Source organism: Aquarana catesbeiana, linkage group LG09 (genome assembly GCF_042186555.1).
Source record: "Aquarana catesbeiana isolate 2022-GZ linkage group LG09, ASM4218655v1, whole genome shotgun sequence".
NCBI lineage: Eukaryota > Metazoa > Chordata > Amphibia > Anura > Ranidae > Aquarana > Aquarana catesbeiana.
In genome coordinates this window covers 14,556,119-14,584,083 of record NC_133332.1, presented here as the reverse complement: position 1 = coordinate 14,584,083, position 27,965 = coordinate 14,556,119, and the positions used below count along the sequence as shown (strand labels likewise).

At 46.9% G+C, this 27,965-nt stretch overlaps 1 protein-coding gene across 7 annotated transcripts in view; it reads left to right on the top strand.

Moving 5' to 3' along the window:
* Positions 1-27,965, top strand: part of DACH2 (dachshund family transcription factor 2) — a 653,893-nt gene that overhangs the window by 592,232 nt on the left and 33,696 nt on the right. For all 7 annotated transcript variants that reach the window (XM_073598116.1, XM_073598117.1, XM_073598115.1 and 4 more), the window contains 4 exons: positions 298-443; positions 6,476-6,623; positions 20,665-20,808; positions 23,895-23,960. In XM_073598116.1, coding sequence (XP_073454217.1) covers positions 298-443; positions 6,476-6,623; positions 20,665-20,808; positions 23,895-23,960 — 504 coding nt within the window. The remainder of the gene's footprint in view (positions 1-297; positions 444-6,475; positions 6,624-20,664; positions 20,809-23,894; positions 23,961-27,965) is intronic.

Sequence of the window (27,965 nt, the reverse complement as noted above, 5' to 3'; positions counted from 1 at the left end):
AGAATCTGCTATTTAGTTTGCATAAACTGATGTGATAAGTCTAGGTGACCTGGGGGGGGGGATGATTCTAACAACAAAATGGAGCTTCACTTTAAGCTTTGCAAATATCTTGACAAAAAAAACCCCGCAGATGATGAGCTGTCTCAGAGATGAAGCAGAGGAGTTATTCTTTGTCCTCTGGCATTGCTGTATATTTATTTTATTGGCCATTAATTGCATGTGATGTGTTTATTACCCTCCCATTATATATTGTGCATTCCTTTAATGATTTTCTCTTTTTTTTTTTTCTTTCCGCAGATGACATCCAGATCGCCATTCCAATCATCAAGCCAACCTTGGATAAAGTTCAGCTGGCGGGACAGACTTTACCGCCCGGCTTTCCGGCTCCTTTCCTCTTTGCCGACGGGCTGTCTTCTGTAGAAACTCTTCTCACCAACATTCAGGTAAAGATCAGCTGCTTGTTCTCCTCCCTGGAACATCTGTCTCTTCCTCCCCAGCCGTGTTGTCCCTGGCCCCGCCTCTGCGGGGGGGGGGGGGGGGGGGCGTGCGCCCCCTGCGACCCGCTCCCGCTGTAATTGGACACAGCGGACGCAATGTCCACCGGAACCCGCCGATCTTTCGGGAGAAAGGCAGAATGCCGTTGTGTGAGAGGGGAATGTGCTGATCCTGCGTTCCTACTGACCAGAAACACGGATCTTTACCCCCCACCCCCCAGTCAAAGCACCCCCCCCCCCCCCCCACAATTAGTAATCACTCCTAGGGAACAGATTTAACCCTTTGATTGCCTCTGATGTTAACCCCCTTCCCAGCCAGTGTCATTAGTACAGTGACAGTGCCTATTTTTAGCACTGATCACTGTAATAATGTCACTGGTTTCCAGAAAAGTGTCAAAAATGTCAGTTTGGTGTCTGATCTGTCCGCCGCAATATCGCAGTCCAGCTAAAAATCCCTGAATAATAATAATAAAAATGCCATAAATCTATCCCCTATTTTGTAGACAATATAACTTTTGTGCAAACCAATCAATATATGCTTTTTGCAATTTTTTGTTTTCTTTTTTTTTTTACCAAAAATAAGAATACATATCGGCCTAAACTAATGAAGACATTTGTTTTTGTTTTTTTTTTTTTTGTTTTTTAATTTGGGGATATTTATTATAGCAAAAGGTAAAAAAAATTGTTTTTTTTTTCCAAAATTGTCGCTCTTTTTTTTTGTTTATAGCGCAAAAAAATAAATACCGTAGAGGTGATCAAATACCACCATAAGAAAGCTCTATTTGTGGGGGAAAAAAAATGTTGTTTGTGTACAGCGTCGCACGACCGCGCAATTTTCAGTTAAAGCGACGCAGTGCCGTATCGCAAAAAAATGGCCCCGGTCATGAAAGTGGGAAATCTTAATATTTGTCTGGCACAATATCGTAGTTACGCTATAATTAAAAAAAATATATATATATAAATATACCATCGTTTGTAGACACTCTAATTTTTGCGCAAACCAATTACCCACTTCAGCCCCGGAAGGATTTACCCCCCTTAAAGACCAGGCTGTTTTTTTTGGGGGGGGGGGGAATACGGCACTGCGTCGCTTTAACCGACAATTGCTTCGGTTTGGGTACAACGTCGCACGACTGCGCAATTGTCAGTTAAAGTAACGCAGTGCCGTATTGCAAAAAAAAAAAAAAAAATGGCCTGGTCATGAAGGGGGGTAAAACCTTCCGGAGCTGAAGTGTTTAATATATTGATTGGGGGGGAGGGGAACCGGAGAAGGCAAAATATAAGCAGATTTAATTTCACTTTTAAGGGCATTTGAAAGGATTTTCTGGAGAACGTTCTGGTGCCCGGTGAATGTTTTAGATCATTCTTGTATCCAGAAACGAAATATCTAGGCGTGGAGCTCAGGCTTCCCTACTGTCATTGGAGGGCTACATCCCCGAATGAATGGATCCAAAGGGCAAAACTTTGTAAATGGGACTTTTACCACTTAAGGACCAGGCCTTTTTTTCAGGCTTGGTGTTTACAAGTTAAAATCAGTTTTTTTTTTTTTTTGCTACAAAATTACTTAGATCCCCCAAAGATTATATATATATATATATATATATATATATATATATATATATATATATATATATAAAAAATATATATATATATATATATATATATATATACTTTTTCAGACACCCTAGAGGATAAAATGGTGGTTGTTGCAATACTTTATGTCACACCGTACTTGCGCAGCGGTCTTACAAGCACAATTTTTTGGGAAAAAATAAGACAACGGTAAAGTTAGCCCAGCTTTTTTTTTTTTTTTTAGATTGTGAAAGATAATGTTACGCTGAGTAAATTGATACCCAACATGTCACGCTTCAAAATTGCAACCGCTCGTGGAATGGTGACAGACTTTGTCCCTTAAAAATCTCCATAGGCGGCATTTAAAAATTTCTACAGGTTACCAGTTTTGAGTTACAGAGTCCACCTGTGTGTAATTGAATCTGAGCATACATACAGCTGCTCTGTGAAGCCCTCAGAGGTTTGTTAGAGAACCTTAGTGAACAAACAGCATCACGAAGGCCAAGGAACACACCAGACAGGTCAGGGATAAAGTTGTGGAGAAGTATAAAGCAGGGTTAGGTTATAAAAAAAATCTCCCAAGCTTTGAACATCTCACGGAGCTCTGTTCAATCCATCATCTGAAAATGGAAAGAGTATGGCACAACTGCAAACCTACCAAGACATGGCCGTCCACCTAAACTGACCGGCCGGGCAAGGAGAGCATTCATCAGAGAAGAGCCAAGAGGTCCATGGTAACTCTGGAGGAGCTGCAGAGATCCACAGCTCAGGTGGGAGAATCTGTCCACAGGACAACTATTAGTCGTGTTCTCCACAAATCTGCCCTTTATGGAAGAGTGACAAGAAGAAAGACATTGGTGAAAGAAAGTCATAAGAAGTCCTGTTTGCAGTTTGTGAGAAGCCATGTGGAGGACACAGCAAACATGTGGAAGAAGGTGCTCTGGTCAGATGAGTCCAAAATTGAACTTTTTGGCCTAAAAGCAAAACACTATGTGTGGCAGAAAACTAACACTGCTCATCCCCCTGAACACACCATCCCCACCGTGAAACATGGTGGTGGCAGCATCATGTTGTGGGGATGCTTTTCTTCAGCAGGGACAGGGAAGCTGGTCAGAGTCGGTGGGAATATGGATGGAGCCAAATACAGGGCAATCTCAGAAGAAAACCTGTTAGAATCTGCAAAAGACTTGAGACTGGGGCGGAGGTTCACCTTCCAGCAGGACAACGACCCGAAACATACAGCCAGAGCTACAATGGAATGGTTTAGATCAAAGCATATTCATGTGTTAGAATGGCCCAGTCAAAGTCCAGACCTAAATCCAATTGAGAATCTGTGGCAAGACTTGAAAATTGCTGTTCACAGACGCTCTCCATCCAATCTGACAGAGCTTGAGATATTTTGCAAAGAAGAACGGGCAGAAATGTCCCTCTCTAGATGTGCAAAGCTGGTAGAGACATCCCCAAAAAGACTTGCAGCTGTAATTGCAGAGAAAGGGGGTTCTACAAAGTATTGACTCCGGGGGGCGCCATACAAATGTACCTCCCACACTTTTCACATATTTATTTGTAAAAAATGTTGAAAACCATTTATCATTTTCCTTCCACTTCACAATTATCTGACACTTTGTGTTGGTCTATCACATAAAATCCCAATAAAATACGTTTAAGTTTTTGGTTGTAACATGACAAAATGTGGAAAATTTCAATAGTTTTTAAAGGCACTGTGTATGAACTCAGCCTGAGAGGCAGGGAATTTTTAGGCAGGTGATAAAATGTAGGTCGACGCGTTTCGAAGAGCCGCTTCATCAGGACCATAAATCTCTCATTCAGATATGATTGTTCTCTTAAAAGGAATCAATGAATGCCACCTCTAACAGGATGTATCTCAAAATCAAAAGAGACTGATGTAACAATGTGCGGACTCAATCCCACCGGCCCGTGGGAAGACCAACGACCGTATGGGGGGGGGGGGGGGATAGACCACTCACAAAATACAGAAAAAAAATGCCTCTGTGTTTTATAAAAAGATGTGCATCATGGTTGTGCAGTCAAAGAGAGGACAGATGGAATATAAATATCCATAGCCAGAAGCTGGGCCAACTATATACAAACGAGTCTACTAATCCAATGGATCCTCACAGGTCTACCAGGTCCCATTCGTAGCATTAACATGCAGATGGAATTCCACACAGACCTTTCCTCCTCGCAGTGGTGTCCGAGCATTATACCGAGCATCTTTTACCCCTTCCATCAGCTCATTCCCCACAGTTACAACCTTTTGTACCACCACTTAATATATGTTCATTGGAGGGATATTTAAAGTCCCATTTACAAAGTTTTACCCTTTGATTAGATCATTTTTGGTGAATGTTTAGGTGATGCTTGCTAAACACCCGACAAATGCAGAAAGTGTCTCAGGGAACTACATAGAACCTAAAAAAACCTAAAAAAAAAAAAAAAACTAAAAAAAAAAGAAGAAAACCCCCCACAAGTAGGGAGCTGTAGAGGTTAATTATCAGCCGTATCATTTTATTTTTAAGCGATTAAAAAGTTCTGGAACTTCCTCGCAATGTACACACTGCAAAATCGGGCGGTAAGGAGGTGAACTACGCAACAGGGACCTGTTGTTGTTAGCTGGAGCCTTGAGACCATTTAGCATGATTTTATCAGAGTAAGATGTTCTAAACCTATAAATACACCTCACAGACCAGCAATTCTGAGGTTATTACCGGCTTGTGAAAAATGAAATCATGATTACAGAGTTATTCCAGTTGTTAAACTTGAAGGGAAGAAGGAGAACGAAATTGTGAACTGCTCACGTATTATGGAAGGGGGTGGGGTGGTGATACTGGAAGACCCTTTTACAATGCTTTGTGTCTTTATCTGAGCTCCCCATCATTACAGACCAGCCTTTCTCAACTTTTTTTTCTTAACATGGAGGAACTCTTAAAATTTATTTCCAGTCTCAAAGAAACCCTACTAATGAATTATTATATCTTCAGCTCACTGAATATTGGTGCGATGGTCGGTGGGAAGAATGCTCTTTACGCTGGCGGTCAGTGAGAAGAATGCCATTTATGTTGTCGGTTGGTGGCCAGAACGCCTCTTGCATTGGCGGTCGGTGGCTAGAACGTTCCTTGTGTTGGCAGTCGTGGCCAGCACGCCCCTCCCGTTGGCGGTCAGTGGCTAGAACGCCCCTCGGCTTGGCGTTCGGTGGCCAGAACGCCCCTCGGCTTGGCGTTCGGTGGCCAGATCGCCCCTCGGCTTGGCGTTCGGTGGCCAGAACGCCCTTCGACTTGGCGGTCGGTGACCAGAACTCCCTTCGCGTTGATGGTCGGTGGCAAGATTCCACACCATTTCACCACGACTTATTTATTATTATTATACAGGATTTATATAGCGCCAACAGTTTACGCAGCGCTTTACAATATAAAAGGGAGACAGTACAGTTACAATACAATAAGATACAGGAGGATTAAGAGGGCCCTGCTCAGAAGAGCTTACAATCTAATAGGGTGGGGCAGGTGGTACAAAAGGTTGTAACTGTGGGGAATGAGCTGATGGAAGGGGTAAAAGATTAGTTAGAGACGTGATCGGCTTCCCTGAAGAGATGAGTTTTCAGGGATCGCCTGAAGGTAGCAAGAGTAGGGAATAGCCGGACAGGTGGAGGTAGCGAGTTCCAGAGGATGGGAGAGGCTCTGGAGAAATCCTGGAGACGGAGCATGAGAGGAGGAGACGAGAGAGCTTGAGAGTAGAAGGTCTTGAGAAGAGCGGAGAGGACGATTTGCGTGATGTTTGGAGATAAGATTGGTGACGTAGCTCTGGGCAGAATTGTGAATGGCTTTGTATGTTATGGTTAGTATTTTGAATTTAATTCACTGGGTGATTGGGAGCCAGTGTAGGGATTGGAGGAGAGGGTTGGCAGACACTGAGCGGTGGGTAAGGTGGATAAGTCTGGCAGCAGAATTCATGATAGACTGAAGAGGGGAGGAGCCTATGGAGAGGCAGGCCAATGAAAAGGGAGTTGCAATAGTCAAGGCGAGAGATAACAAGGGAGTGAATGAGGAGCTTGGTGGTTTCATTTGTTAAAAAGGGGCGAATTTTAGAGATGTTACGGAGGTGAATTCTACAAACTTTTGATAGATCATTGGTGTCAGTCGTTAGTTACCTGAAAGACAGAAATGTCCCCTCACTCAAGGAACCCCTAGAAACCTGTAGAAGAAGCTTTGGGTTCCACTGAACCTTGGTTGAGAAAGGCTACTATAGACGCTATGAACCACATATGTGCAGAAAGTGCCAAGCATTATGAGCAATTTGGATCTTCTGTTGACTTGTACACTGCAGCTAACTGTTCATCCCCATATGCAGCAATCCTGAGGTCATTGCTAAATGTCTCTTTTCTATTTCAGGGCCTTCTAAAAGTCGCGGTGGACAACGCAAGGGTGCAGGAGAAGCAGATCCAGCAAGAAAAGAAAGAGCTAAAGTTGGAGCTGTGCCGGGAAAGGGAGTTACGAGAAAATCTGGAAAGGCAACTGACGGCCGAACTTCATAGCCGAGGTAACCCTCAGCATCGTGTGGTCTCATGTACAGGAATAACTATGTGTTGGACAGGCATGACTCTAGTGCAGTGAGTTCAGTGGGCTGAAGACTGCTGTATACCAAAACACAGGCCTGGGACCACCTATGCTTACCAGATCATCTGCATCTCCTCTGCTCTCAAAGATCTTTGAGCCCTCAAATTCCCAAACTGTCCCCTCTCTATATCGAATTACCTTCCTTCTGTGCCAGATTCTGCCTTTAGCCAGTTGAATCTGGCTAAAGGCAGAGGGAGACAAATCACTTATGCAGCTGCACAAGGGCCCGTTTATACCCAATGTGGGTCAGAGTGGAGCTGGAACCCCTACTTGCCATCAGGTAGACCCAGACAGTGCTCATTTCAATGGCAGGTCAAATATGGGAGATATTTTCAATGCCCTAACCATGCTATGAGTAGTAGTGAAATGGGGCAATCGAAAATGATCTGGGGCAAGGGCACTTTGGTGACTTTGTCTACCTCTGGCTAAAGGTGCTGGGAAAATGGTGTATTGAACCCCTGTTAGGTCTCCTCTAGTGGCAGGGAACTCATGAGAATGGTACCCTGACTACTGGCAGAGCAATGCAGGAACAGTGAGACTCTTCCCTTCTACCCACACTGCTGACTTTCTATATGTGCTCAGTGGGCAGTATAGCACCATGATACTGGTGGGATTGGTAAAGCCATAGTGGAAAAAAATTCACCTATCTTATGACACCAATTTCTGTAGTGTTTGTGTGTGCTACTGCTGATCCCAGGAGCCACCCAGCACATGCATCAGCGAGCCACCTAGTACACACTTGTGGACCACCAAACACATCTCCCCCCCCCCAGGGACCTAGCATACTACCATAGGCTACCTGAGACACACCCATAGCCCACCCATTACAGAATTGTGGTAAACCCAGCACACACTTGCGGGGTACCCAGTACACAGCCATGGGCATACCAGTACACATGCAAGCAACCCGGTTCACACCGGGAGCCACCCAGTACACAGCTTTGGACCACCAAGCACATACCTTGCCCCCAAGGACCTAACACACAACCATACCCAGCACACCCCCACAGTCAACCCATCACAAAGTCATGGAAAACACAGAACGTAATTGCAGATTACCCAATCCACACAACCTCCATCCATAGAATTGTGACTCTAAAAAGTGGAGGAGATTAACAAAATGGAGGATCTTATCCTCACATCCCGTCACCAACGGGAACACTACACTAAGACGTGGACACTCTGGAACATATTTGCCTTCTCTGACGAGGGACGGGCCCTCTTTGAAAGCGACACGATGGACTAGTCCATCCCTGAAACAACTAGGATAGCAGACAGCAGCCTTCTGACGATATCCACCGACCCTTCCTGTTTGTACTACAGCCCGTGAGAAACGCATTTGTCACCCCCCTTCCGGGCCCCGTTCCCCCCCCCGCCCGTCCCCCACCGCTATCTCTTCTCTCTTCCCTCCCCTCTCTACCTTCCCCCTCTCACTCTACCCCCCCCCCTTCTTCTTTCACCCTTCTCCAGGCCCCTGTGGCTCTCTTGACTTCTTTCTAGCTCAATTTATTCCCTTTCTAATATCTCTAATCTTCTGGAAAGGTTCTACAGAAATAGTTTCTAGCACTGCTTTATAATATTTGAAAAGGTTGAGACGGAGTCCACGAGGTCACTCACTGCTGTACATTAAAAGGCAATGAGATAGTTGATGACTTGGCAGTAGAGGTTTACAACCATGCCCTTTCAGAACCGCCATCGGGTGGTTCTTACATGATAAGAGTGACGGGTACGCTTGTCACATTTTACATGTCTGTATTTAGCGGATATGTCCATGACATGATGTGTTGTTTCACCTCACCTGATGCCATTAGGCCATTTCCATGTAGCTGAAGATGTTGCGTCTCGTGCTCTCATGCTTCTTTAAAATAAAAGATTTGAAAAAAATAATTGCAGGGTACCCAACACACAGACATGGGCATACCAATACACATGCAGGAAACCCAGTGCACACTGGAAGCCACCCAGCATGATCCCAAGGGCCACCTAGTACACACCTGTGGACCACCAAGCACATATCCTACCAGGGACCTTGCACACAATCATAGGCTACCCGGCACACACCCAAAGCTCACCCATCGCACATTATTAGATATCCAGCACACATGCAGAGTACCCAGTACGCAGCCAGGGACATCCCAGTACACATTTCAGGCAATCCAGTTAACACTGCGAACCACCCAGTACTCCTTCAGGCTAGCACATAACTGTGGGCCACCCAGTACACAACTGTGAAGCACCAAGCACATGTTCCTCCAAAGAACTAGCATTCACCCACAGCCCACCCAACACACAATCATTGTAAACCCAACACACAGGCATGGGCTACTAAGATGTACAGATGCAGGCAACCCAGTTCACACTGGAGCCTCCCAGCATGCACCCATGAGTTACCCAAGTACACATCTGTGGACCATCAAAAGCACACATTCCACCAGAGACATAACACACAATCATAGGCGACCCATCACACATTGTGGGAAACTCAACATAAACTTGCAGGGTACCCAGCACCCATGCCTGGGCATCCCAGTAAACATGCAGACAACCCCCCGTTAACACCAGGAGCCAACCAACACATAACTGTCGACCACCTAGCAAGCACCCATGAGCAACCAAATACACACCTGTTGACCACCAAGCACATATTCTCCCCCCAGGGACCTAGCAAACGGGCTACCCATAACACACCCATAGCCAACCTATCACACAGTCACAGGAAACCCAACGCACTGCCATGGGCATCCCAGTCTGCATCTTAGAGCTGCCCAGTATGCACATGCCAGTCGGCCATCTAACACACACCAGTGGGCCACCTGGTGCACGCCCACACATCTCCTAGCACACTCCTGTCAGGAGAATGGGAAATATTGTCCAAGACATAATTCCTGCAGATTTTTGTATCAGTATCATTACTTATCTCCATTCACAAACTTCTGAAAGTGAAAAAAAAAAAAAATTGCGGTATAATTCACAAGATGAATCCGAATTTCCCATCATTATCCTCCGATGATAAAACAAAGTCATTGAATTTACAGCGGGTTGGCAGGCCGGCTCTCTTCTCTCCCTTTTCTGCAAATTAACAAGATTTAAATAGTTCTATTCCGCTCATCAGATCCCGAAGATTAGCTGAATAACGTCGAATATATCATCTCCGAGTCGGCCGGGTGAGTTTGGCTAGTTTGCCGGGGAGCAGTAATGAAATATTCGAGGAGCGAGCACGGTTTTCATCAGCTGAGCATTACTCTTAATTAAACACACTTAGTCACCGGAAGAAACATATTTATATCCGGATAAGGGTGCTGGAGATGGATAAAATACAAATAGATCATCCGCCACCTGCAAAATATGACCGCGGTGAATTAATTCTCGGATAAGCATCTTCTGAGTGTAATACGGCGCTGGTAGGGCTTGTACCAAGATGAACAAAGTTCTGTTATCTTTCAGATACGGGCTAAAGAGTCCTCCCTTATTAGATCCACAGTCGTACATTCTGGCACAGCAACAAATCTTCATCAATGGCCGACTGCAATGGAAAGCCTAGAAAGCATTTAAAGTGGTTCCAAACCTCTGAGATGAAAAAGGAACAAAGCATATCCTTCTATAGTGTATATTTGCCTCAATCCAAAGCACTGAGTGTGATTTCTGTCTGCTATCTCTTCCTCCTGCATGAGTCACTCCTGCAGTTTATACTGACACCTAATAATCCTAGCAGATAGCTCCACCCTCCCTTCAGCACACAGCAGGTGATTGACGACCTCAGCTGTGCATGTTTCCATATGAGACTGTAGGTGTGTCTGTTCCCTCCACTCAGGTCTCAAATTACACTCAGCTCCCTGCTCTATGCTGTGCTATGTGGGACATCGGATCCCCACCCCCTGCCTTCTAAAGCTCAGGAATTCTGTGTAAAGTCTGGACTGTAGAGGAGAGACGGCTGCTCTGACATTCTCTCTGCTACAATGTAACAAGACAGTGATGAGACGGGGGAGGAGGAGCGAACACCTTCCCCCTTGGCCAGCAACGTGCCAGAATCTAGGCTGCCTCCTGTCATGGCCAGTACTGGCGAAAGAGTGCCAACCCCTCGCCCTCCCCACCAGCACAGTCATACAGGGAAGTTTGGGGGTTGTAATGACACCTTGTGTCCTCCTGGAGGCGTTAAGTTTCTCCTAGCCCCTTGGATCAATTCAGGATCTAGGAAGCCTCCTGTCATGGCCAGTACCTCGCCCTCCCCACCAGCACAGTCATACAGGGAAGTTTAGAGGTTGTAATGACTCACTGTCTCCTCCTGGAGGCGCTAAGTTTCTCCTAGCCCCTTGGATCAATTGGTAAACTGGTTTACCATTTGATTCTAGGTGGTTAGGTGAGATTTAGAGCCCCCAGGAGGACACAGTGTGGCATTACAACCTCCCCTATATGACTCTTCCGGGGATAATAATTACAAGTCATCCTTCACTTGGGGGGAAGGATAGGATTTGGGAGCGATCATCGTCTTCCTTAGCCAGCAGCATGCTGGGACCTTGGCTGCCTCCTGCCATGGCCAGCACTGGCAATAGAGTGACAACCCTCCTCCGTCCCCACCAGTACAGTCACACAATGAAGATTTTGGTGTTGTAATGACGCACTGTGGCATCCTGGGAGCACTAGACCTTGATTACCCCCCTGAGATCAAGTAGTGAGCAGGTTTACTATTTGATCCTAGGTGGTTAGATGAGGTTTAGGTTTAAAGCCCCCAGGAGGACACAGTGTATCATTACAACCGCCAATCTCCCCTCATATGACTGTTCCCAGGATTCTGGAGGCCAGAACATAAAAGTTATCCTTGACTTAGGGGAAAGGGTAGGATTTGGAGTGATCATCTTCTCCCTTGGCCAGCAGCATACCGGGACGTAGGTTGCCTCTTGCCATGGCCAGCCAACCCTCCTCCCTCCCCACCAGCAAATCCGCACAGGGGGAAGATTGGGGGTTGTAATGACACATGGTGGTCTCCTGGGGGCGCTAAGCCTTACATAGCCCCCTAAGATCAAAAAGTAAGCTAGTATACCATTCGATCTTAGGTAATTAGGTGAGGTTTAGAGCCTGTCATGTCATTACAACCCCCAATCTCCCTCCATATGACTGTGTCGAGGATTCTGGAACCCAGACCATAATTACAAGTCGTCCTTCACTTTGGGGGGGGGATAGGATTTGGGGGTCCTGTCAGGTAGTCTGTATGGAGCCTCGTGATTTCTAATGGCAGCCCTGCATGTCGCACTGAACATGAACAAATATATCTGATGACAGGTTAATTTTAACGACTTGTCAACCACGCTATAGCTGAATGATGGCTATAGCGCATCTGGCTAGTTCTGGGAGGCCGTCATATAACGCGCCTGCTGTGGGGTGCGGGCAGCGCGCTCTGTGATCACAGTGTTCGGAGGACACCGCTGATCGCAGATTGAGGTAAAGAGCCAATAAGTGTCTCTTTTCCACGTGATCAGCTGTGTCCAATCACTTCTGATCACGTATGTAGATAGAAGCCGGTTATCGGCACTCCCTTCCTAATCGGCTTCTCTAGAAGGGACATGTACACTGATTATCAGTGCATTCACAACTGTGCCCACCAGTGCTGCCAATCTGTGCCCACTAGTGCTGCCTACCAGTGCCCATCAGTTCCACCTCATCAGTGCCCACCAAGTGCCTACTCATTAGTGCAGCTGATCAGTGCCCATCAGTGCAGCCGATCAATGCTCATCTGTGAAGCCTCATCAGTGCCGCCTCAGCGATCAGTGCCCATCAGTGCAGCCTCATCAATTCCCATCAGTGCAGCCTCATTGGTGCCCATCAGTGCAGCCTCATCGGTGCCCATCAGTGCAGCCTCATCAGTGCAGCAGCATTGGTGCCCATCAGTGCAGCCTCATCGTTGTGTCCATCAGTGCAGCCTCATCAGGGCACATCAGTGCAGCCTCATCAGTGCAGCATCATAGGTGCCCATTAGTGCAGCCTCATCAAGGCACATCAGTGCAGCCTCATCAGTGCCAATCAGTGCAGCCTCATCAGTGCACATCAGTGAAGGAGAAAAATTACCTGTTTGCAAAATTTTATAACAAACTATGGAAGTTTTTTTTGTTTCAAAATTGTCAGTCTTTATTCATTTCTATAGCCAAAAATAAAAAAACCCAGTGCTGATTAAATACCACCAAAAGAAAGCTCTATTTTTGTGAAAAAAAAAATTATAATAATTTAGTATGGGTACAGTGTTGCATGACCGTGCAATTGTCATTCAAAAAGTGTGAGAGCGCTGAAAGCTGAAAACGGCCTGGGCAGAAAGGGGGTAAAAGTACCCAGTAGGCAAGTGGTTACATAAAAAATAGTTTGAATAGCTAGTGGAATATAGGTGCACTCCGCTGACATAAGATCCAGATTTCAAAGTTGGTTATTTAAGGATGTGAACGTACCCCCCAGTCTCACTCCACGTGATGAAAACCCCTCAGCCCGAGTACCTGACAGGAGGAAGCGGCGGGGCTCCGCTCACGCAGGCGATGAGGCTCTCGAAGGATTAGCCAAATCACATTTGTCGAATATCTGGAAGAATTAGCAGATGAACGAAAGCTTGGGCAAGGGTGGCGTACGCCAAATCAAACATGACACCTCAAAGATCCGCCGCTAAGTGCGCGACTTACCGAGAAATTCCTGGTGCGAGGCGCCGGGCGATACAACGTTACTTTTATTACAAGAGGAAGCTGGTTTGTATTCTGCGCGTATCGCCCCAACTTCGCCTTCCCAGCTAAAAAAAATAAATAAATTGTTGCCAAATTACATTTTATTGAGACAGATGCTGCACTCCCGATCTATCCTCCCGCCTCGCTCCTCGCTCCTCGCTGTTATCCGTTCAGACCTGGAGGGAAAAACAAAGTTGTGCTTACTTTATTGATCAGTCTGCAAAGATACAAAGTAACATTAGAAATCTCACATTGGTCCAGCTCCTGGTCACATGACCATTTCCCTTGCATGTGAAGTAATTAGACAAAGTCCTGGACAGCCGCACTCAGAATAAACTATTGCCTTTATTGAATAACGATCATCAAAGATACATGCCACAGCAGAAAAATACAGGAAGTCTGACGCGTTTCACACTGTACTCAGTGCTTAATCATAGCTATGATTAAGCACTGACTGTGGGGACTTCAAAGGGGGGAGACCGCCACATTTAGTCAGTCTCCCTTGAAAACAGCAGTGTGCTTAAGTCTTCAGCCTTTCCCTAGAGATCTCCTGAGAGTCAGCCGGGTGGACTGATGTAAAGGGCTGATGCAGCCAGGTACAATACAGGAAGTCTGACGCGTTTCACACTGTACTCAGTGCTTAATCATAGCTATGATTAAGCACTGTCTGTGGGGACTTCAAAGGGGGGAGACCGCCAGATTTAGTCAGTCTCCCTTGAAAACAGCAGAGTGCTTAAGTCTTCAGCCTTTCCCTAGAGATCTCCTGAGAGTCAGCCGGGTGGACTGATGTAAAGGGCTGATGCAGCCAGGTACAATACAGGAAGTCTGACGCGTTTCACACTGTACTCAGTGCTTAATCATAGCTATGATTAAGCACTGTCTGTGGGGACTTCAAAGGGGGGAGACCGCCACATTTAGTCAGTCTCCCTTGAAAACAGCAGTGTGCTTAAGTCTTCAGCCTTTCCCTAGAGATCTCCTGAGAGTCAGCCGGGTGGACTGATGTAAAGGGCTGATGCAGCCAGGTACAATACAGGAAGTCTGACGCGTTTCACACTGTACTCAGTGCTTAATCATAGCTATGATTAAGCACTGTCTGTGGGGACTTCAAAGGGGGGAGACCGCCACATTTAGTCAGTCTCCCTTGAAAACAGCAGTGTGCTTAAGTCTTCAGCCTTTCCCTAGAGATCTCCTGAGAGTCAGCCGGGTGGACTGATGTAAAGGGCTGATGCAGCCAGGTACAATACAGGAAGTCTGACGCGTTTCACACTGTACTCAGTGCTTAATCATAGCTATGATTAAGCACTGTCTGTGGGGACTTCAAAGGGGGGAGACCGCCACATTTAGTCAGTCTCCCTTGAAAACAGCAGTGTGCTTAAGTCTTCAGCCTTTCCCTAGAGATCTCCTGAGAGTCAGCCGGGTGGACTGATGTAAAGGGCTGATGCAGCCAGGTACAATACAGGAAGTCTGACGCGTTTCACACTGTACTCAGTGCTTAATCATAGCTATGATTAAGCACTGAGTACAGTGTGAAACGTGTCAGCCTTCCTGTATTTTTCTGCTGTGGCATGTATCTTTGATGATCGTTATTCAATAAAGGCAATGTTTTATTCTGAGTGTAGCTGTCCAGGGCTTTCTCTGATTACTTCATTGTACAAGCATTGCCAGCACCTGTTGCTTCCAGCATGGAGGAGATGTTCGTAACTAATCTGCCTTCCTAGAAGCGGTGATACCTCTCTTTCTTTGCTATTTCTGTTTGGCATGTGGTTGCCCGTTGTTGTCCCATTGACTTTATTAGGAGAGATTGAGAGGCGGTGCCACCTGTCATACATGTGTAGTAGGGTTGTCCTGATACCACTTTCTTAAGAGCAAGTACGAGTACCGATACTTTTTTTCAAGTAATCGTGGATACCGATTACCGATATTTTTTTTTCGATGTCACGCGACAGTGGCACTAATATGCAGCACTGATGACGCATGGACTGTGTCAGTCGTTTTTATTGGTATTTTATTTTTTATTATTTTTTACAATTTATTTTTTTTTATTATTGTTTACAATTTTTTTGTTTATTTATTTATTTTTTTTACAATGCTTTCTTTTTTTTGGGTGGGTGTGGGGGGGGGGGGGTCAGTGTGTTTTTTATTAAATTTTTTATTATTTTTAAAATTTTTAATCTTTTCAATATTTATTTTTTATTTTTAGCCCTGTTAAGGGGTGGCTTTGATGAGATATCAGGGGTCTAAACAGACCCCTGACATCTCCATTTTGAGACAGAGGAAGGGACTGAGAACACATATTCCCCAATCCCTCTCTGTGCATCCTCAGCTGCACTGAAGATTTTTTACAATTTATTTTATTACTTTTACAATTTTTAATCTTTTCAATATTTTTTTTTAATTTTTTTAGCCCTGTTGGGGGGTGGCTTTGGTGAGATAGACCCCTGACATCTCCATTTTGAGACAGAGGAAGGGACTCAACACAAATTCCCAGCCAGCGGCTCCTCCCCATTCATAAACTGAAGCAGAGTAAAACACAGTTTACAATGCTCAGTGACGGTTATGAGTGAACAGAGTTGGTGATCACTGACTGTGCATTCGGAAAAGGAAGGAGCCGGTAAATTACATATTTACCGGCTCCTTCCTCCGCTCTCCATCCTGACAGACCAAGGACAGAGGGGTACCGAGGAGTACGCAGGGGGACCGAGGAGCACAGACATATAGATTTGAATAAAGCAGCTGAAAGCCGCAGGAGGGAGAGCAGGAGAAGCGGCTGTCAGCTGCTTTATTGAAATGTATACAGGGAGATCGGCAATTGTAACTCCTCCCAAGCAACTCACCGATCACCCCTGACTGCCCAGGTATCGGATCAAGCATCGGAGCATTTGCCCGAGTACAAGTACTCGGGCACATGCTCGGTATTGGCACCGATACTAGTATTGGTATCGGGACAACCCTAATGTGTAGCACCTTCTAGTGTGTGCTATATGTAGGATAGGTTTGTTAGTGACGGTTTGTAGGAAAATTTAGTTTAGGCCCAGTAGGCCTAAGCCTGAGCTATGTATCTGGGTCAAAGGTTCAGTGACTCAGGGCTGGATAACTCATCTGGCAGCTCTCTCTGGCACTTCCCCCAGGTCTGGAGGTTTGTAGAAACATTCAGAACTGGAGGGTGGGAGTGAGGAGGTGCTGCCATGCATATTTATGAGGCCTCAGTAGTGGGCTGGCAGGGTGTCACTAGGACCACGTACCTGATGTGAGACCGAAGTAGTGGGGAGGCCTCCCTTGCACCTCAGGTCCTTAAAGCCTCTGGAGATGGAGACAGAGACTTGGTGGGGACACCGAGTGGCATGGGTGCCTTGCAAGCCTTAGTCCGGGATCCGAGCCGAGGTCAAGTCCAGTTGGGCAACGAAGCATTAAAGGGTTACATAGTTACATAGTAGGTGAGGTTGAAAAAAGACACAAGTCCATCAAATCCAACCTATGTATGGGTTAATTAGAAGAAGAATGGTCGAGATCCAAGCCGGGGTCGGTTCCAATCTGGCAGCTGAGTACCAAAGGGGCAAAAGAAGTAGAATGGTTAAGGTACAAATCCGAGGTCAAAGGCAAGCAGCAATCAAGAGTAGTCAAATAGGTTTCCAGGTCACAACAGGTTCAGACAGATTACACACTAGCACAGGAACAAGGGGGGACTGAAGATAATCCAGCAATTTGGCAGTGTCTGGGCTGGACTTATATAGGGAAGTTTGAGGTCACTTCCTGTCGCCTCCTGGGGATTTTCCCACCTTTTTACATCAGGTTGATGTCACTTCCTGTGCGTCTCCTGGGTATTTTCCCGCCTTTTTCCATCAGATTGAGGTCACTTCCTTTGCGCGTCCTAGGCATTTTCCTGCCCTTTTCCATCAACTCTTCTGCGCAGGTGCGGGTTGGTGCCCTGAGGTGTCTTTGGCGCATGCTCAGTTGGCACGGATTTTCTCTTGCGGCAACGCGACATTGGTGCATGCGTAGTAAGCCCTGGACTCTTACACAGGGATGACCTAAACATAAATAGACCTGAGCCATGCCAGCAGGGGGCAATCAGGTGGAAGATTGAGATGCAGTGCTAAGGAGACTGTTGATTGCCCTCAGGGGTGCCCCCTAGTCTGGGGTGGGGTTGACCTTTTGCCGGGGGGCTTGGGTGCTGGAAGATTCCTGCTACAACACAGAGGAGGAAGTCTTCCTGGAGGCACAGGAGCAAGAGAGGACAGAGTGAGTGGCACTGTGGGGACTTCAAAGGGGGGAGACTGCCACATTTAGTCGGTCTCCCTTGAAGACAGCAGTGTGCTTAAGTCTTCAGCCTTTCCCTAGAGATCTCCTGAGACAGCCGGGTGGGCTGGTAAAGAGTCAGTTGGGTGGACTGATGTAAAGGGTTGATGCAGCCAGGTGGGTTGGCATTACCTGAAGATGTGGTGCTGGGATCAGTGATCACGGAAAGGAAGGGCAAAGTGTAAGCTGTGTCTCTCCAGTGTGTTGCTTTTTAAGGGACATTCGAGTTCCTGCTAGTAATGGGCTGTTGCTGAGCTGACCATCAGGCCTTGTCAGCTCCCCTAAAGGAGTGAGCCAGCAGAAAGTGTGTGCGGGTGGCTGAAGAAGAGGGGGCTGTATATAGAGACTGTATATAGGAAGTGCTCCCTGAAGTTGTTGAAGTCAAGTGGGCATCTCATAACCTCCCATCCCTATCCAAGTTGAAACTTCCTGAGAAAACATAAAAACAAAGCTATGGTTGTTGTATTACTCCTGAAGAGGGTGAGATGTTTGCTTTGAAATGCGTTGCTTCAATAAAGTGTTCACCTTTTTAAGAAATGGTGAATGACCTACACCCTCCCCAGTCCCCCTGCACTTACCTTCATGGGTTATAGTCCGCCTGTCCATGCAGCCTGGTGCAGTAGTCCCATGGTTTGAAAACTGTGCTGTTCCTCCTCCTCTTTCTCCAGGGACACCGGGACGGATCAGAGCGGTTCTGATTGGTCAGCATGGTTCTGTGCTATGCCACAGTAAAGCTTTATTAGATCTGAAGGTAGTCTAATTTTGCATTTCATCATACATCCCAAAAATAAGAGGATTATTGACCATTTCAGGACAGTAGGTGGAGTCATGCCAATCATTGCTTTACACCCCATTGGCCAGAAACACATTAGAAGCCTCTGGTATATAGCCTCAGGCTCCCCAGAAGAGGCCCCCCTGGCGTCGGACTCCCCATAAGAGTCCGCCCACCCTGGCGTCGGGCTCCCCATAAGGATCCCCCCGGCGTCACGCTCCTCAAAAGAGCCCCCCAGCGTCGGGCTACCCAAAAGAGTCCCCCCTGGCGTCGGGCCCCCCATAAGAGTCCCCCCCCGGTGTCAGGCCCCCCCATAAGAGTCCCCCCAACGTCGGGCCCCCCATAAGATTCCCTCTCTGGCGTCTTGCTCCCCATAAGAGCCCCCCCTGCCGTTGGGCTCCCCATAAGAGTCCCCCCCATGGCGTTGGGCTCCCCATAAGAGTCCCCCCATGGTGTCGGGCTCCCCATAAGAGTCCCCCCATGGCGTCGGGCTCCCCATAAGAGTCCCCCACCCCTGGTGTCGGGCTCCCCATAAGAGTCCCCCCTCCACTGGTGTCGGGCTCCCCATAAGAGTCCGCCCCCCCTCAGGGTCGGGCTCCCCATAAGAGTCCCCCCCTGGCTACGGGCTCCCCAAAAGAGTCCCTCCCACCTTGGCGTTGGGCCCCCCAAAAGAGTCCCCCCCACCCTGGTGTCGGGCTTCCAAAAAGAGTCCCCCCCTGGCGTTGGGCTCCCCAAAAGAGTTCCCCCACCCTGGCATCGGGCCCCCCTAAAAGAGTCCCCCCCACCGCAACGTTGGGCTCCCCATAAGAGACCCCCCACCCTGGCGTTGGGCTCCCCATAAGAGTCCCCCCTGGCGTCGGGCTCCCCATAAGAGTTCCCCCCCACTGGTGTTGGGCTCCCCATAAGAGTCCTCCCCCTGGTGTCGGTCTCCCCATAAGAGTACCACTCAATTAGAGTCCCTCCTTACATCAGAGTCTCCCTACTTATGTCTGTGTCCCTGTAAGAGTCCCCCACTTACACCAGGCTCCTCTTAAGAGTCCCTCTCCATCAGGCTCCCCATAAGAGTCCTCTCCTTGCATCGGGCTCCCCATAAGGGTTCCCACCTGCGTCAGGCTCCCCATAAGAGTCTGCCCTTGCATCAGGCTCCCCATAATGGTTTCCCCTTGCATCAGGTCAAAGTGGAGGTCATGGTCAGCTGCTACTTATCTGTACTCTCAATCAGTGCTCAGCCTAACCTGTGCCTAGCTGTGGGACTTATAAAATCATGTCGTAGGCCAGATGTCGCCCATGGGCCGTAGTTTGCGGAACACCTGTTTTAAAACCATAGTGTCACATGGCTAAAATAAAGATCATTAAAGTATATCTAAAGTCAAAAGTTTCATAAATTTTTTTTTTTTTTTGCAATCTGTGTCCCCGCCGGGGAGATTCACCCTCATTATTTGTCCTGGTGACCACTGTCACCCAAAGTGATGGGAAAATCCAAAATGTTGCCCCTGTCACCAGAATAGAGGGGAAATCTTCCAATGAGGACACCAGTTCCAATGGCGGTTGTCTAAGACAGTGTTTCTCATTTCTAGTCCTGAAGGCGCACCAACAGGTCATGTTTTCAGGCTTTGTATTATTGTGCACAGTTTCATCTGGAGGGAAATCCTGAAAACATGACCTGTTGGTGCACATTGAGAACTGGAATGGAGAAACACTGGTCTAAGAGGGTATTTCCGATCACTTTGGGGCGATCTCCCCTTCCTGTTGTGTATACACAGCCGGTGGGATACGTTGCGAAAAAAAAACAAAAAAACCCAACAAGGGTTCCACAATGAAGGAACAGCTTTGGCTTTAGATATACTCTGTGAACTGAACCTAATAAGGCCTTGTTATCTGCTCCTTTTCACACATGTCGGAAACTTCGGCATATCCACCGCTATGGGAGCGTCAGGTTGTTGGAAATAAAATGTATTTTGCTCAGTTGGTTCCCACCTGTTACACTCAACCCTGTAAATTTTAAGAAGGATTAGAGTTTTTATCTGCCATGGAGCTATTAGCCGGGGAAGATTAGAGGAGCCGTTTGGAGTGAAATGAGACGCAGGTCTCTCCAGCAGAAATGCGTGACTCCGAGCAGGAGAGCAATAAAGCCCTTTGTGGGAAGATATTCCCGGGAGAGCGCCGATGACCGTAACACCGGTAATTTTTGTGTCTTTCAGCTACAATTCAGAAGCGCTTGAAGAAAGAGAAGAAAGCCAAAAGAAAATTACAGGAGGCGCTGGAGTTCGAGTCGAAGCGGCGGGAACAAGTGGAGCAGGCACTTAAGCAAGCCACGTCGGGAGAGGGTCTCCGGATGTTAAACGGTAAGCCGCCTCTCTCTCGCTCTCCGGGCGGGTTGAGATTACAGGCGGAGAGCCCGCTACACACAATATCACAGCCGTAATCGGCTCGCAGCGAGAATCACACACAGGTCCCGTCTGTATGGAAATCAGCCGTATTGGGAGGCATCAAATGTGACAAGTAGGGGGGGGGGGAGAGTAGGGTCCCTGGGGACAAAACCAGCGGAGGCGAGAGCAAGGAGCATATCACAGATCAAAAAAGAAAAAGGTTACATTTAAAGGACCGCTATGGGGAAAATATTAAATTCTGATACATTTTTGGGGGTTAAATGCCACAATAATCGTATTTAGTAGATGAATTCCTTTTATATTTCACAACTCTTTTTACAGCTTCCTCCACCTTTACGTGCCAAGCTGTCCAGCAAAAGCGACCGCTACAGGGGTTGAGACAAACCAAATAATTCTCCTGGAGGAACTTACAATAGTCAGCTTTTATTCATGTGGTTTAAGCCTTTTATTGCTGCCAACTGGGGTAACATTTACGTCGGTGGCAGCACTGGTATACAGTATTCTCCATTTTTCTACGTGGGCCAAGCTGTCCAGCAAAAGCGACTATAACAGGGCTTGGGACAAACCATATAACACTCCCCGGGGGGAATTTACAATGGTTAGCATTTATTCCTGTGGTTTAACCCTTTTACTGGTTCTAACTGGCATACCTAATATATCACCAGTAGCACTGACATACAGTTTTCTCCACATTTACATGAGGGGTCAAGTTGTCCAATAACAGTGACTATTCCAGGGGTTGGAACAAACCATAAAACACTCCTGGGGAAACTTACAATGCTTAGTTTTTATTCTTCTGGTTTAACCCCATTTGCTGCTGCCAACCGGCATAACTATTTTCTCACCAAAAACACTGGCATACAGTTTTCTCCAACTTTACATGAGGGGCCAAACTGTCCAGCAAAAGTGACCATTACAGGGGCTGGGACAAACCATATAACACTCCTGGGGAAGCTTATAATGATCAGCTTTTATTCATGTGGTTTAACCCTTTCACTGCTGCCAACTGGCATAACTATTACATCACCGGCAGCACTGACATACAGTTTTTTCCACCTGCGTCTCCATGGGGAGATTCCCTACACTTCCTGTTCCAGAGACACAACATGTAATGGCCAGGTGAATGGGTCAGAGCAACTTAAAAGCTGCAGCTCTTGTGGGATGTTTCCGGTCTGTAGTGGTCAAAACTGACAAAAAGTGGTCCAAGGAAGGAGAACCAGCCAACCGGTGACAGGGTCGTGGGCTGCCAAGACTCATTGATGGACGTGGGGAGTGAAGGCTCCAACAGAAGAGCTACTGGAGCTCAAATTGCTCAAAAAGGGAATGCTGGTTCTGATAGAAAGGTGTCAGAACACATAGAGCATGGGTGCTCAACCTGTGGCCCTCCAGCTGTTGCAGAACTGCAAGTTCCATGAGCCATTGCAAGGTTGACCGTTACACGCATGACTCCCAAAGGTAGAGGCATGGTGGGATTTGTAGTTCTGCAACAGCTGGAGGGCCACATGTTGAGCACCCATGGCATAGAGCATCGCAGTTGTGTATGGGGCTGTGTAGCCTCAGACCAGTTAGGGTGTCCACAGCTAAAAGAGCCTTCAATGGGCACGTGAACATCAGAACTGGACCACAGAGCAATAGAAGAAGGTATGATGAATTCAAGAATGGTCAGAGGAACATGACGACGAGTTTGAGGTGTTGAATTGACCTCCACATCTCCAGATCTCAATCCAATTGAGCATCCATAGGATGTGCTGATAAAAACAAGTCTGATCCATGGAGGCCTCACCTCACAACTTACACTTCTACTGATGGCTTGGCGCCAGATACCACAGCGTACCCTTAGAGGTCTAGGTGGGGTCCATGCCTAGATAGGTAATGGTGGGAAGTATATATACTGTATGTATGTGTGTGTTGTGCTGTCAAGGGAATTTAAAAAGCTCCACACCCCCATCATATAATATCCAAATGTAAATGCCAAAAATGGCTTGATGGGGCTTTTAGGGCACATCTACACCTTCACGTTAGACTGCAGCAGTTGGTGTGCAGTAGGATGACAGCCATGCCAATGCCGAAGCTGCTGAGCATTTTACTGTTCACTTTACAGAAACGTCACACTCTTTTCAGACTAAACTCTCTCAATGCATCTGTCCCATATTCTTATTTGGTGCAGATACGTTGATGACATTTTGTGGCTACGGTACGTTGATGATATGGACAAGAACAGTTCATGAAATAAAGGAGTTCATTCACATGATAGGAATGAACGACCTGAATCTCAAATCAACAATGAGCTTCAAGTATCTTTCTAGGACATCATGATCAATCTAGATGAGGAGGGAAGTATATGTACAACCTTATTCTGTAAATCTACTGCAGGAAACACAAATGGATCTGTTCATATTTTAACAAAATGTATGAATAAATATTGTAATATTTTGCTTCTTGGAGTCTTAAATGAATAGAAGCACCTTAAAAGTTCCATCGAGCCAATTTATGGCCCATTTGAATTTTTTTGTACCAAATGTAAGGTTGTTAAGAGGAGTCCACCCAGAACTTGCGGTGGGGACACCAAAAACTCTAAAGTGGAGGGAATCTCTTAAGCCTAGTACATACTAATCGTTAGGTTTTTTTTTTCACTCAACCAGAAAAAAAAAGACAGCTTTGGTCGGAGTCACTGTACTATTAATCCAACTTAGTACAGCAATCTCCTCCGCAGAGCTGTTGTCTTCTTGACTGGGGGGCGGCCCCCCCACCAGAGCACATCGATCCAATGGCTGAGAGTGCTGATCGGAAGCGGGTCAGCTGCTGGTTTTCCAGCATTCACGTCCGCCAGCTTCTGATAGACTGGCTGACATGTACACCAGCCGAATGTCAGACAGTTTTTATTGAACAGACCGATGTCTTCTGACGTTCGGCTCCAGTGTACGAGGCATTAGATTTAAAAAAAAAGAAAGCCAGCAGGTGATCAACCCACCAGACCTCTATACCTGAAGATAAGTTGGTGTTAATATTCGGTTACAACCATTTCATTTTGTGTCTTTCAGACGCCTGCATTCCAGAGATGGAACCGGAACACAATGGGTCTCAGCACGACAGCCCTCCCATGCAAGGTAAGCGCACGGTGATTCTGATCAGATGCGAACGTGCCGCATTGCTGTTCATGGCGGCCTGGGAATATGCTCTCTTACCATAAAGCCTCCTGGAATTGAACTTGTCATATTGTCTTTTATTGCCTCGGCTCTTCTACATGTGGACATAAAACACAATATATACTGATTTATAGTGGTGGAAAAGCTGTGTAGCAGATGTCTGAGCTCTAAAACATAGAAGCAAGATAGATAAAAGAGTGATGGCAGAAAAAGAACAAGTGGTCCATCGAGTCTGCACGCCCCCTATCTTTTTTTTTTCTTTGCGTTTTACCCCTAAGACCTTTCTTCAGTTTAGTTAATCATCTCTGGACTCATTCTATCCTAACGATATCATTTTGTTAGTGAGGTCTCCAGAACACAGTTTTCTAAATGGGTTCCAACTAAATATCTATATAGAGGAGTCAAGACCTCCTTCCTCCTACCTGTGATGGCTCTAGTGATATAAAGATCTATATAGAGGAATCAGGACCTCGTTCCTCCTGCTTAGGGGCATTGCTAGGTGGCAAAAAGACCAGGGGCTTCAGCCTGAAGTCCAAGGCTGGCACAGGGGGTCATGGCGCAGGGATTTTTGGCTGGGTGGTGTGGTTGTGTGGTGGGGGGTAAGCTCACTTGCTGGTTGCTGACTGGCTTACCGGTGCCCATCAATGCTGACCACTAAACTCAGCTGCCTGACACACTGACCTACCAACCTGACACGCACTGACCTACCTGATACGCACTGACCTACCTGACACGCATTGACCTACATACACTGACCTACCTGACATGCACTGTCCTACCTGACATACATACACCGACCTACCTGACACACACTGACCTTCCTGACATACATACAGTGACCTACCTGACATACATATACTGACAGTAGTGACACACACTGACATACCTGATCTAGTAGACTTCATGTGTCCTGCAGCAGCTCAGCCGTGGTGTGCGGTACGCGCCCATCATCACAGCAGGCAGGGAGAGGACTCAGAGGACTGAGAGGAGAGCCGAGCAGGGATCTCACAGATGTGGAGCAGCGGCGCGCATTGTAATTCCCGCCTTCTGGAGCCTGCAGCACCTATGATGGACGTCACACGTCCCGCGGTCCCACCATTGAAACAGTGGGACGTCCATCATAGCCGCTGCAGGCTCCAGAAGGCGGGACCTGCTATGTGACTCAGCGGTGCTCGGGGCTATTAATAGAACCTTGCCGACTCGAGACCCGGGCTTTTTGGGGACCCACTCAGGGCTTCAGCCACAGTCAGCTCCCCCCTGCCGACGCCACTGCTCCTGCTGTTGACCCCTCTAGTGATAAATAAGCTCTATATTGAGGAATCAGGACCTCCTTTCTCCTGCTGGTGAGCCTTCTAGTAATATAAAGATCTATATAGGGGAATCAGAACCCCCGTCCTCCTGCTGGTGAACCCTCTAGTAATATAAAGATCTATCTAGAGGAATCAGGACCTACTTCCTCCTGCTGGTGACCCCTCTAGTGATATAAAGATCTATGTAGAGGAATCAGGGCCTCCTTCCTCCAGCTGGTGATCCCTCTAGTGATATGAAGATCTATATAGAGAAATCAGGACCTCCTTCCTCCTGATGGTGATTCCTCTAGTGATATGAAGATCTATATAGAGAAATCAGGACCTCCTTCCTCCAGCTGGTGATCCCTCTAGTGATATGAAGATCTATATAGAGGTTTAGGACCTCTTTCCTCAAGCTGGTGACCCCTCTAGTGATATAAAGATCTATATAGAGGAATCAGGACCTCCTTTCTCCTGATGGTGATCCCTCTGGTTATACATCCTAGTTTTCATCCACTCTCCCCAATGCCAGGCTGCACCTTTTGACAGTTTTGCAATCATCTGAGATAAGCAGCCCCCAAATCTTTATCCTCTAGTTCTGGCCAACACTGTACCCCTATATTGTACTCTGTCAACTGATTGTTTTTTACATAGGTGCATTTTTTTTACATTTGGAAGCAATGAGCTGCAGTTTCCACGGCTTTGACCAATCTCCTACCAATGCCAAATCATGTTCCATGTTATAAACCCCTCCCGGGATATCCACCGTATCGCACACCTTTATGTTATCAGCAGAATGACATACCTTACCCACCAAACCTTCACCTATGTCCCTTACAAGTCTGGCCAATCCCTGGTCGTGTCTTCCTCCTGACCTTTCCCGTACATCGCTGTCTGTGACTGGAGAGGACGCAGATCCCTTCACAGGTCCAATGTGAGAACGTGGGAGAGAAAGTCGCCTTAATTATAACCCAGAGCGTCAACACTGCCGAGCTATAATTCCAATAGATTTTTATATCTCTCTCCGGTTTATTAATCAGTAAAACTTTACAGCAGGACATTACGGTGACTATTCCGAAGACGATTCCCACTTCTGTAATTAAATGTGTGTCTCTTCTATTGTGCTTTTTTTCTGCTCTTTTTTCATACATTGGAGTCCATTACAGACTCATTGAAGTATCCTTTTGCTTGAGTCCTCGCAGATAATCGATAAAAGCACATGGCCAGCATGCTGGATGAGTGATGGGTGCTCTTAGAGCTCGATATATCTGAGGACTCCAAATACATGATATTTGTTTAGAGCAGTGGTCTCCAAACTGCGGCCCGGGGGCCGGATGTGGCCCTTTGCTTGCCTTTATCTGGCCCTCGAGGCACTATACCACCAACTGACATTAATGATGGAGCACCATTCCCTCTACTGACACAATCAATGGGGCACTATTCTTATTGATATTAACAATGGGGCACTATTCCTCCCACTGATACCAATGATGGGGCATTTTCTACTTCTACTGGCCACAGTCCAGCCCCCTTAAAGCCCGATGGACAGTAAACTGGCCCTTTGTTTAGAAAGTTTGGAGACCCCTGGTTTAGAGTTCCATCGGGTTTCCTCTGGGTGCTCCTCTATCCTCCAACTTTCCAAACTAGAATAATGTAAAGCTAACTGACTTCTATTAAAATAGACTGTAGTATTTGCATACTGTATAACGGTTATAGGGATATTAGAGTGTGAGCTCCTCTGGTACAGGGACTGTTGTGATTGGCTCATTGTTCTATGTACAGCATTACGGTATATGTCAAAGCTACACTATATTACTGTACCAAAAGTATTGGGACGCCTGCCTTTACACGCACATGAACTTTAATGGTATCCCAGTCTTACTCCGTAGGGTTCAATATTGAGGTGGCCCACCCTTTGCAGCTATAACAGCTTCAACTCTTCTGGGAAGGCCGTCCACAAGGTTTAGGAGTGTGTCTATGGGAATGTTTGACCATTCTTCCAGAAGAGCATTTGTGAGGTCAGGCGCTGATGTTGGACGAGAAGGCCTGGCTCACAGTCTCCGCTCTAATTTATCCCAAAGGTGTTCTATCGGGTTGAGGTCAGGACTCCGTGCAGGGCAGTCAAGTTCCTCCACCCCAAACTTGCTCATCCATGACTTTATGGACCTTGCTTTGTGCACTGGTCCAAATCATTTGGTGGAGGGGGGATTATGGTGTGGGGGGGATTATGGTGTGGGGGGTTGTATTTCAGGGGTTGGGTTTGGCCCCTTAGTTCCAGTGAAGGGAACACTTAAGGCGTCAGCATACCAAGAGATTTTGGACAATTTCATGTTCCCAACTTTGTGGGAACAGTTTGGGGACGGCCCCTTCCTGTTCCAACATGACTGCGCACCAGTGCACAAAGCAAGGTCCATAAAGACATGGATGAGCGAGTTTGGGGTGGAGGAACTTGACTGGCCTGCACAGAGTCCTGACCTCAACCCGATAGATCACTGGGATAAATTAGAATGGAAACTGTGAGCCGGGCCTTCTCATCCAAATCCGTGCCTGACCTCACAAATGCGCTTCTGGAAGAATGGTCAGATTCCTATAGACACCCTCCTAAACCTTGTGGACGGCCTTCCCAGAAGAGTTGAAGTTGTTATAGCTGCAAAGGGCGGGCCAACTCAATATTGAA